This window comes from Dermacentor albipictus, chromosome 9 (genome assembly GCF_038994185.2).
Source record: "Dermacentor albipictus isolate Rhodes 1998 colony chromosome 9, USDA_Dalb.pri_finalv2, whole genome shotgun sequence".
NCBI lineage: Eukaryota > Metazoa > Arthropoda > Arachnida > Ixodida > Ixodidae > Dermacentor > Dermacentor albipictus.
Genome location: NC_091829.1, coordinates 21,159,774 through 21,171,777, shown reverse-complemented (window position 1 = coordinate 21,171,777; position 12,004 = coordinate 21,159,774). Strand labels below are relative to the sequence as shown.

General features: G+C 44.9%; 1 protein-coding gene across 1 annotated transcript; it reads left to right on the top strand.

The window, feature by feature from the left end:
- Nucleotides 1-240: 240 nt before the first annotated feature.
- On the top strand, nt 241-10,869 carry LOC135917319 (uncharacterized). Its single transcript, XM_065450889.2, has 6 exons — nt 241-546; nt 657-779; nt 3,657-3,822; nt 7,465-7,642; nt 8,181-8,471; nt 10,121-10,869. Exons 1-6 carry the CDS (start codon nt 537-539, stop codon nt 10,622-10,624), a joined length of 1,272 nt encoding a protein of 423 aa, XP_065306961.2. The 5' UTR covers nt 241-536; the 3' UTR covers nt 10,625-10,869.
- The last annotated feature ends 1,135 nt before the right edge of the window (nt 10,870-12,004 follow it).

Sequence of the window (12,004 nt, the reverse complement as noted above, 5' to 3'; positions counted from 1 at the left end):
CTCAGCCGTTCTTCATACTCAATTTTACTGCGAGCTTCCCTCACTTCAAAACTAGTCCAGCCCCTTGCACAGCTTATTCCTGTTGTACAGCGCCACCGGTGGTCGCATACTTTAGTTTACGACGCCACCGCTACGCTTATTTTCGTAGCACTGTGGAAGGTACAGTTTCCCTTCTGTAAGTTTGTATAGGTGTTCTGTGCTGCCCCTATCTAGTACACTGTAACGCGGCTGGCATCTAGTAACGGAGTCATTGTTTTAACAGTCGAGCGCGTGTACAATCAAGTCGAGCCGATCCGTAGTCTTTGAAAGTTTGTTTCGCAAAAACGCGCGTGCGTTCTGTTGCTTGCGTTTACGCGTTGTAGTTAAACGCGAACCCTGCAGTTTTTGTTGCCGCGGTGTTCAGTGGAGTTTCTTCTGTCAGGAGAATAGGAACCCGCAATTCGAGGGTGACAACGCCGAGCGTTTGCCGCAGTTGTTTGCGAGATTCCCGAAGTTGACAAGCTGGCCGTCTGTGAAAGCCAGGCAACTGAAACTCCATGGATCATGGTAAGCAAGCGCTCGCGTATTTCATTACCGCATTTGTAGCGTAAATTGCTCAAACGATTTCGCCGTTCGGTTCGCTGATGTACTGGAACGTCTGTCTATCGCTGTTTCAGACTACACTCCACTACTCGACATCACGAAAGAACATGAATCGCCTCAGCCACTCAACATAAAAAGAGAACTTGGCTCCGGGACTGTCAACGGCGATCATGTCGTGCACGCTGCATCTGAACAAGGTACATGCGTAATTTGATAGCCGATTTGGTGACTGCCGGTGTGCTCGTGTTACACATTCAGCACTTGTAGAGTGTCAAAAACATAATCATCCCGTCGATGTGGTCAGAGAGCCGATCTAATGCAACAAATGTTTTGTCTACACTGTTCTTCATTATAGTGCTGCCTACGTGCTAAGACAAGCAGGCCGTTATTGCATAGGCCAGGCTAGAGGGCGCTGGGGTGCAGTTCGGCCACATCTCCCGTGTTCCAATGACTTTTGTCTATACGTTTGCGTTCGCAAATGCTTGCCCAAGAACTCTGCAGAAACAGTACGTGCGACGCAACGTATCAAAATTTTGGTTTCCTCCTTTGTAGCACTGTTAGGTGCATAGGTTATACGTGTGCAGCTCATCATACCCTTGTGCTTCTGCCAGTTCACTTTTCTAACGGCTTTGGCATTATTAAAGCGATATGTTCTTAGCCTCTTCTCCCAGCTTTGGTGTGCGTTTCTAATCGCTATTGAATGCTTGCGAGCGCATTGACGTGCAAGTGAATTGTGCTTGCTCAATAAAAAAAGTATGTTACCCATGGTTGGCTTCAATCCTCTACCCCTAGCACAGAAGTCCAATGCTGTTACCATTAGGCCATGAACACATGCCTAAAAAGTAGGATTAAAGCATTCTCTCCTGCAATACAGCACTTTGAGACGTCTGGTGCATTAGCTGCATTGCATTTGCAACAATTGACTTCAAAAAAATTAACACGCACATCTTCTAGCTGGAAGTCCTGAAATCACTGAAATCACTGAAATCTGCAGCACTGCCCTTGTTATAACGCTCTATCTTGCCTTGCTGGCTCACAAACGCTTCATGTACACCCTCCCAGAGTGCTTGGGATTTGCACAAGTTTAAACGTGTAAGCAAAACCGTCCGTCCCGTAAGAGGACCGCTTTCGAGTTAGTGCCGGCAGCAGCGAGTGAATTCACCTTTGCACTGCGTCTTGCTTCAGTGCCAACGAAGCGGTGAGAACACAGCACTCGTAGAGCTCTCAGCACACGCTTCACTCTGGCACTTTCGCAAATCGCTTTCAAGATACGGGCCCACATGTCTCTCTCCGACACTAAGTAAGAGGCGAGAACACAGCGCATGAAGCTATGAGCAGCTGGCACTCTTTGTCGGCATTGCAGATCACTTTCAAGGTGCGGCCCATGCGGTGGTGCGTACTAAACCGCCGCTTGAGCACGTTTGGTTACAGTTCATAATGGTTCGACGCGGATGGATAAGGCGCTGAAGAGCGATCACGGCTTATAATGATTGAATTGTCATCAGCACACCTGGTGCCATGACCTGCAGTACTTTGCTTGCATCATAAATGCTATTTGCACCACTGTCGGCACCAGTTTGTGTTGCCACTGGGCTGCTTGGAGATGAGCAAATGGCACAATGCTTCTGCATACTGAGACAACTCCCAGAGATGTTTCTGCAGGATTTGTTTTTTATTTTGCTTATACATTGTTATATGGTGACAACCAGCCATAACTGCTTTAAAGAAAGTATGGCACATTTCCAGCTTGTCTGCTTTTTTTTTAATTTAATTTTTTCCTTTGTCTTTACTAAATGATGGTTCAACCCTTGAAACCCCATAAAAAATATTGGCGTACACCAGGGCACCCTATATCGCTATAATCTATGTTTCTGTGGGCGAGTTTTGATTTTAATAATGGGAAGGTGGATGCATCACAGCTTTTTGTTACACTGGCTCAATCCGTTTTTGCAGTTGCTGTGGCTGCCATGAACTTGCACAGTCAGAAGAAATGTGCACAGTGCTCTTGCTTATTTTTGATGTGCAATGTCATCTCACTTAACCCTATTGCTGCACGGTGTAGACAAATTAAGCTGCACGTCATGACGTCACGAGAATGACGCCAGGCCAGGAATTCAGAAACCAACTTGTTAGTATTAAGCTAAGTTTTTTTTAATACTATACAAAATTTAAAAAAAAATTGCCTTTTCAAACTAACATAATTCTAGTGCTTTTGCTGGAATACATTAGGTGGCAGATAGCATGAGAAATCGATATGCATAATCAATGAATTACAATCAGTTACATTTCTAACTAAATAGTTTACAGCATATACTGCAATTTACTTATTGTACCTGGTGAAATTGCAAAGCATACCCTTCTGGAACAAATTCTGAGGATGGCAAAGATTTTGAGATATGCGCCAGCAAACTTGTGGTGAAAATGCACTATTTTTCTACTTACTTTTTTAACAAAGCATCGTGTTATGCATTGAAGTACAAGAGTAACTAGAATGTTGATGTATTTCATCACATTTGTGACTGAATATTTTGAAACTGGTGTCATCGCCCTTTCACCAGTAAAAGAAAGGAAGCTGGTGTCATCCTGAAAGTTTGTTCTAAGTGTGTAAATATGTAAAGTGCCACATAGCTGTAAAGTAAGTATAAAGAAGTGAATGGGTTAATTTTTGTTAATTAGTCAATTATGCATTTCCACTTTCCATGCAAGTAATGTCTACCTCTTTGTGTAATCCAGGCCAAAGTTAGAATTGTGCTATCTACCACAGGTAGTCATTGAATATTCTGTACATGGTTTAAAAATAGAACGCCTGGCATAGTGTTTCCCAGCCTTCATACTTGCGAAATGTCATCCTTCTATTTGTTAGAAGTATGTAGTACAGTTTATAGAACTTCATAAATATGTGTCAGTGTGCTTTTAAGAGCCTTGTTCATGGCTGGAGGCATGCATCCTTAATTTGTAGGCTTCTTAAGTTGTGAGTGCATGCTTGTTCTTTTTGTGTGCACTTACCTTTCTTGTCGAGTCCTGTGTTGTAGGGTTGGGTCCACTGTTTGACAGACATGTCATGTTCTCGGCAGCTGATGGAGCAAAGAAACCGAAGAAACATAAGGCATCAAGTTTGGTGCGCTGTGACCCGACCGTCATGGAATTGTGTGAAATTCTTGCCGACCCAACACGTCTTGAAGCTTTCCTCTGTGAATATGGCCTTGGCATTACACCACCTCCTCCTCCATCAGCAGCTCTGTGAGTGGGCTCATAATATCATCATTATCATCAGCCTATTTTATGTCCCCTGCAGGACAAAAGCCTCTCCCTGAGATCTTCAATTACCTCTGTCCTGCGCCAACTGATTCCAATTTGCACCTGTGAATTTTCTAATTTAATCGCCCCGCCTAGTTTCCTGCCATCGTTGACTGCGCTTCCCTTCTCTTGGCACCCATTCTGTAGCCCTTATGATTCGCCTGTTATCCATACTACAGATTCCTGGCCTTCCCAGCTCCATTTCTTTCTCTTAATGTCAATTAAAATAATGGGTATTCCCGTTTGCTCTCTGACCCACACCACTCTCTTCCTGTCTCTTAACGTTACGCCTAACATTCTTCATAATATGTTCGTAGTTAAAGTGTGGTTGCAGCCCCAGATCTTTACCCATTCTGGTAGCGCAGTGGCTATGATGTTCTGCTGTAAAGCACAAGGTTGTGGGTTTGATTTCTGACCCCGTTGACTGCATTCTGATGGGCACAGAATGCAAAAATGCTCATGTTCCGTGCTTTGAGTGAATCTCGGGTGGTCAAAATTAATCCGGAGAGCTCCTATGTAGCGTCCCTGGTAAGATACTGAGCAGTTTTGTGACGTTGAACTGCATAATTTATTAGCTGTATCATTTAACCTGGTTAGTTGTCAGTTGGTTGTCAGGAAAAATAGTGAAACAACATTTTGCAATAGACAGTTGTCTGCCATGTACACCCGGCCACGAAAGTTTACGGACCACGGGATCGCACAAAACGGTAAATTTCCAAGCAGCCTTTCCAAATTTCCAAAACGTTCTTAACATGTTCTAGCCGATGCCTGAAATGCAAATACCAGGCTGCGTTGTGAGGTTGCGGAGAAATTCAGCTTTTTCTCAATTTTCATGGTCCGTAATATTTTGTGGCCGGGTGTACAGTCAGTCGTGTGCTATACGACTTGCAACAGCCTTGTTTGTGGTCGAAGAGGCTCCAGGGTAGCGCGGCAGCTCTGACATGCGGAATAGCGGTTTAATGAGTACCACTAATTGAAGCTGTGTTAGGTCTGGAATTTACCCTCTATCTGCACAGCCGTACAGTCTTGGAACCCCTTTGACCATGGGCACTGGTGTTGCAGATTATATTGCACGTGACTGTACAGTGTAGTAGCATTTGCTTATAAAGAGTGCCACTTGTAAGAATATTGTTTGCAACTGTCGTCATCTATGGCAGTTAACCTTACTCTTTCTTTTGCAGTACAATCATCTTCTCACTGTGCTAGCAGCATGCATTTGTTTATAAGAGTTAAATCTGACTGAGAGCGGTTGTTTGCAAGTGTCCGTCAGTTGCTGATGTCACTGAAAAATTGCAAACATGTTCTTGCGGCTTAAGAAACTGAAACAAGCGGGAGTGCTGCAGTCGTAGCCAAACTTCTATGTTATAGAACTTGCACATGAATACAGATGGTGCAGAAAGAATCATAAACACCACATGCTAAAATTAAAAATGACCAAACTAGTCAATACACAAAAGCTATCAGAAATTCGTTTTCTTTGTGTTAATGTGATGGTGCTTGACTGTGTGTGCACTGGCATTGTGGTGTACTACATGGGACAGTCAAACCTTTAAGTGTGTTCTCTATTCTTGCAGATTGTTAATAAATTCTCTATTTTGCACTGTTAACCTTCATTTCCTGTTGCTTGTATGATGCCTTATTATATGCTACTGTTGCTTTGAGATGTCAGTTGTCATAACTATTCTTGTACAGGAGGTCCCGATACAGTCTTTGACTATGGGACCTTCTCCTGCATACTAAATACTTGTAATTTGACCCAACTTTAACAAGAAATTCTGATTCTGATTCTGAAAAGAAAGTGCAGTTTGTGTGTAAGTGGAATTAATGTAAGGGGCAGTTTCGTTGCATTGTGGCCAAAATTGTCAGTCGTGTAGCTCACTCAGTGTTAATTTTACCTCTCCTTATTACAGTTAAGAAGTCGGTAAAATCGGCAAATTGCTTCTCATATAGAAATTTCGTTTTATTTAAATTCAACCTTTTATGCAAATAAGTACAGTTTCCGATTGATTTTTCTTAATGCATCAAGGGGCCGCAAAATTGTCAGAATTATCGGGAAATCGAAAAAGCAAATTTCAATTAGAAAACAATTCATTTTGATACGTTTGGGAGTCGGCGACAAATGATACGGCTTCATGCCACGTACGTCGGCGATATCCTACTTGCCGTGGTTTCTTAGTGGCTATGGTGTTGGGCTGCTAAGTATGGGGGTCGTGGGATCGAATCCCAGCCACGGCGGCAGCACTTCGATGAGGGACGACGCTGGCAGAATAAGCGCCGGCAACATGGAGCGAATGCTTCGTCTGCCTCTCGCTTTAGCGGGTTACCGAAGCTCGAGATTACGCAACCCCCAATACTAAACATGCGGTAAGACAGCTTACATTGTGCCGCGCCGTCTCGGCACGTGCATTCCTTGCACAAGCGGGAAATTACTTCTAAAGCAGGGTGCGCGGCTACATGTGCGCTTAACGGCGCTTACAGCCATGTGCAGCCACGTCGAGACGTGCACCAACTTACCCTCGTACCGCCCCATCGCGCGCATTTGATCGCGTTTCGGAGAGTGACCTCCCCTCCCACTCTTCTGCTTTGCTTGTGCGAGGACGTGGCACTCGTGAAGCCACCATCATTTTTGTCTGACCCTCCATCCCCTGCCCTTGCACCTAAAGCATACAGTGAGCAGGGTGCGACAGGATCTTCGTACGTGGCCGCCGCGTACGCACACATCCGATTCTTGTGTGCGTACGTGGGGAGCCTTGCATGCTGATGTCGGGGTTCTCGTTTGTTCAAGAGAGCGCGAGGCAAAAGAGTTTTGCAAAATGGCTGCGTCAAAGGTGACCAGCGAAAGGTTCAATGGCCTACGATTTGGTTTTGCTGCGTGAAGTGAATGTGCAGAACTCACTCCAGGATCTTGCGCGGTGGGAATCCCTAGCAAAAGATAGGAACTTTGTTTTAAAGAAAGTGTTCAGTGTGCGCTGTTTGCGCAGAAGGCTCGATCTCCTTTTGGCACAGTTCGTCGCAAATGACCGTGCCAGTCTAAGAAAGCCAGTACTCAATTTTTATTTTTCTTATGATTCATGCACTGTATCCATATTAAATATAGCATCTTTTAGAGGCCTAAATAGAGTCGGACGTAGCGTCAATGCACGCACACGTTACGTCACGTTGGCGAGAACAACAGCTTCTTTAGGTCGACTGATAATTCGATGCACTGGTGGATGCAGCCAATGCACACTGACGTGCCTGGCATCTAACAGCGCTTGAACACTTATGTACGTAGGCATTTCCCAGTACTAAAAGCCCTGACGTGACACACGCTGCTACGTTGTGCAAAGCGCTTGCATGCTGCACACGTATCGTCATGGCGCAGTATTAAAACTGTCTATTGTCACGACATTTCTTTGCGGCAGCAGTGAAATTTCACCATATTGAAATTGCGTGCAAACATACTTCGTTATATTGAGGTTCTAAATACATGGTGTTCTATGGACAAGAGGTTGTGAAAAGTTAAATACTTTCTTATATCGAGAATTTCATTATATTGAAGTTCATTATATCAAGGTTTAACTGTATAATGATTTTGCTGTTCAGCCTGACACATCCAAGGCGCATGGGTCGACCTTGCACAGCAAGCCAGGTTTGGGGCATCTGCTCAGTGCTCAAGTTTAACCCTCTGCTGCCAGATTGCAAAGGTTGCATCACGACTTTCGTACGAAAAGGTGTCAAGGATGGTCGCCCCGCCTATCGCTGCAGTAATTGTCGAAAGCAGGTGAATGCCGTTCTATGTTTCATCTCGCCAATTTTGTGCTGTCCAGTGAAAGCTACATATCATGTTAGCCAGTAAGAAACGAGAACTGGTTCTCTGTCACAGTAATACGGAGATTTTAGAAATTGCAGATTGTTCTACGAAGCTTCTACAGGTGCTGGTTAAGCATCTCAAGAGAAGGTAATCAGTGGGTGTGGAGGAAGGAAATATTAGGAGAGGCAACAGATTGTCTGCATTGGAGGAAGGGTGGTGGAAGTCCCATGCATTCTTTGCAAAGGAACACTGGGACTTGGGGACCAAACTGCCATGTTGTCATAGCAACTGCACCAGGGTCACCTTGTTGCGGGCAGCAAGTGAATGCAAGCTGTGTTCACAGTTGTGCCACTTTTGACGAGCCTTGGTCAGCAGAGTGCGCAGAGTTGACTGAGTGCATGGAATTGACGGCACACAGAGCTGGTCCATTGCATCTTTAACAGATGAAGTGCAGATGCATTGTCCCCGAATATTGTTGTCACACTGCTCCCTTTGCCTTGGCATCCAGATCTCGCAGCTGAATGGCCCTACACCTTGGGCTCAGAAGTCTGCTGCGTCACCAGCATCATTCTTCTGCCAGATGGACTGCAGAGGCCGTCCAAACGTGAGGCTTTCAAAATGCGAGATTCTATGGATAGTGTACTGCATGGCTAAAGACCTGACAGTCGCCAAAACGACAGAGCTTGGATATGCTGTGAGAACCCCGACCATCATCTACTGGAGACAGCGGGTGCGTCAGGCCGTCTCGCGGAGCCTCTCTGGCCACCCCCGCATGGGTGGGAGTTCGGAAAGGGTGCAGGTGAGGTCACTACGTGAAGTATTTTTCAATTTGGCTGTGAGCTGTGTGGCAGGTAAATGCTGCAGAGGCTCCTCCCACGTAAGTGGGATAAGTGGGCTGCTTCTGCTCTCTCTCTGCATTCTGAGATTTAGCTCTCATATGAATTGCACAGGTATAGAGAGGTGATGTTTTTCTCACTCTGCACTTCCTGCACTTTCAGTAGTTTCGTCATCGTGTAGTGCTGCGCTGGCTTTGCTTACTCGCGAAACTTGCACAAACTGCACTTAGCAGAGAATGCCATGTCCATGTGATGTTGCGGGATTCCCGAACGGACCACGCCACTTGGCCGAGAGGAGCTGCAGCTGCAAATCCAATCTTTGCTCGGTTTATCCATGGCCACGTATTGGCGTTGTGCACGAAAGACTGTAGCACTCTCTGTCAGCTGCCGTTTTACTCAGCCATGGCAGTAATGGGCATGCAACGTCACTCAGGGGCTGATTTAAATTGTGCTAAAGGTACGCAGAGCTTTTAGACATAATTTTCTCATAAATGAAATCTTGGCACGAAACAAGGGCTGCAAGGTTTCTGGAATGGTATTATAGCAGTCCACATCGACTTGCTATTTGCCTTTAGTGTCCCTTCAACTCTTTCCTTACTGCACCCATTGTGCATCGTTAGCCTGCTAACGGTGGTTTGAAAAGCTGCTTTCGACACCTTCCACAGTGCTCACGGACACACTGCACTATCGGACGTGAAGGAGGAGAACTCTATTTTTATTTTCTAAGCAGCTTGCTTTTTTTCTGCCAGGCAGTGATTTTTACACTTGCTTTGAAGTTTCGCAATTATCAAAGCAGAAAGCAAAAAGGGCTGCCTGTTTTTGAATGTTTGAAATCCCACTTTTGAGACCTTTCACACCGTTATGGACACACTTTGCCATCCTACGTGAAAGAGGAGAACTGTATTTTTGTTTTTCTAAGCCGTTCAATTTTTTTTGCAAGATGCACTAACTTTTTAACACGCTCTGAGGTTTCGTGATCGTCGGAGTAAGAAGCAAGAATGGCTGCCTCTGGGAGCAGCGCACATGCTTCGAAAAATAGCAGATCTCTTGATTCCACCACGTCTGCAGCTCATATTATTGGTGGATCGAGCACCAGCGAGTCTGAGAATTCTGCCTTTTCGACGGACTTAGACTCTGAGAATGACGACATAATGCAGCGCGGAACATCAGCCGCCGTAGCAACCAACAGCAACCAACTGTAGTTCTTGCAGTTAAATTTTTGTAGTGGCATACCTGTTCAATGAAAAGTATTGATTTTTTTCAGAGACAGTGCTTATTAGACAGCTATACATTTTGTATATCTTTTTTTAAACATATTTTTCATAGTAGATGCAAGCATGTCTTTACGAACTTTGTTCAGTGTTATCCCACAATCTTAATTCTGGCAATATTTATCTTCTTTATGTTAATAAAATTTTTATGCACGAAAAGGGCATTAATTTTGCTTTTTGTTTATGTATTACATAAAATATTTAATGCTGCAGTTCCTTCAGAAAAAAAATCTGGCGTAACCTACAAACTATTTTCCCCATGGTAGGGAAAGAGTTGAAGGGAAAAACAATGCAGTGCGTATAATAAGATGGCTATCGCCAATTGAAACTTTTATGTACAGGTTGGCGTCTTCAAGCTGAAGTTCAAGAGCTCAAGCAGTGACTATCCAATTTTGATCTTAGGTCTACTGGCTGAATCAACGGGGGAACTTCGGCTCTTGCACATTGACAATGACGAACCCGACTGTATCGCTCAGATTGTCGCAAAAGGGGTGCTTCCTGAAACCAAAATCGTCTCGACTGGCGGCAAGGTATTCAGCCACATTGAAGCAGCTGAAGATGAGGATGGTCCAATGCGCCTAGTCCATGACGATGGCTCCCAGAACGATGGTGCTACCACAAAATCGGGGTCAAAGAGGCAGAATTCTTTTTGCAACACCCAAAAGATTCTCTGCTTGTGGAGGCGGGTGCGTTCAAAACTGATGTTGATTAGCTGCTCAAAAGACCCCAATGCACTCCAGGGTCACCTGGACTGGTTTTGGTGGCTGTCAATGAATGGTGTTGGGCACTGCAAAGATCCATTCTTGCGGCTACTCGAATCTATAGTGAAAGCTTATGATAAATAGCGAAAGAAGTCTGCGCGATCTCCCCGGAACAGCAGTTGTTTGCCTTTGTACATTTTGTAAGCCCTATCTACAAGTGATGTTTTAACTTATGGTTCCCCGTTGTAAGATTATTCCGCAACGGACTCTGTTTTCTGAAATGATCAAGCGTACCATTCTGATAGGCTCTTGAGGCAGAGAGCATGTATTGAGGAAAACTTGTAAAGCCAATTGTGAATGGTCTTGCAAGCCAATAAACCAATAGTTTATTGAACCTGTCTGCCTTTGCTGGTGTGTTTGCCATAAAACCAGTATGAAGCATGGATGAAGTAAAAATGAAGCAGGTCATGTGCTTTTCTGGTGGCCACATTTCACTTCCTGGTTGTAGGAAAGTGCATGAGGAAGAAATGTCATGTGAGGAAATTCTGTTCTTTGACATGTGCCCCACTTCCCTCCATGAGCTGTGCACAGTTATCTTCTTTACCTTGTAAAACCAGTGGGTCTGTGTGCGTCCTCAACCTTCTGGAGAAGTGTTCTAACAAGTAATTATGTACAGAGGATGCCACAATTTGGTTTTGGCCATTTGTGCTTCATTTTGGCATAATGGGGATTGTTAAGGAGGCCTTGCAAGTGTTAATTTTTGCGAAACGGCTCTGAGTGACTTCAAACCCGACAGCTTGTGCATATACATGGCCTGACTTCAGAAGATATTTGAGGTTGTGGGAAGAATTCAAGTTCTAACCTGGAGGTCTTCAGAGAAAGATTTAGCTTGGGTCAAACTCTATTGCGCTGTTCAAATACATGAAGAAGGGTGTGCTAAAGAAAGGGGTATGTAATAGACAATGCTAGGTTAGAGGAATCGAAAGGCGCCACTGGGTTTAGGGTTCCCTCTGACCACTAGGGTCTGCAAGTACACTTCTGTTCCCCACAGACGTTTGGTGTTTTGCGACACCACATACCCGAGGACATGAGGGTTTGCTCCTCCTGTGTGTGGCTGTGCGAAGCTCAGCCGTGTCCAGGGAAAGGGGGATCCTCGCAGTTCGGACCTGTAAGCCGGGTGTGCGAACCTAAAGAGGCAGCACACCTCTTTAGCCTCTGCTTCACATTGAAGGCGCCTCCGTACTGACCCACCTGGAGGAAATCAGCAGTTACGTTTTCCTGTCTTCCCCTTCAATCTGCATCTTTCTCTGTTTGGTGCTCTTTGGCCATCCGTGGCCCTTGCACCAAAGCCCATATCATCATCCTCATTTCTCTCTCGCTCTTCCACCTTTCCTGTCTTCTATTCACTTTTAACTTTCGATTTTCCAGGCGGCAAGGGTTAAATTTGTGTAATATATCCAGTCCTCGGTATGCCTACATTAGGTCATAGTGGCAATGTAGTGTTGGAATACGCAGAATACAAAA

Coding starts and splice junctions, on each gene's coding strand:
- LOC135917319 (XM_065450889.2), top strand. Junction 3,823..7,464: donor CCTCCTCCATCAGCAGCTCT/GTGAGTGGGCTC, acceptor TTTGCTGTTCAG/CCTGACACATCCAAGGCGCA. Junction 8,472..10,120: donor GGAGTTCGGAAAGGGTGCAG/GTGAGGTCACTA, acceptor TTTTATGTACAG/GTTGGCGTCTTCAAGCTGAA.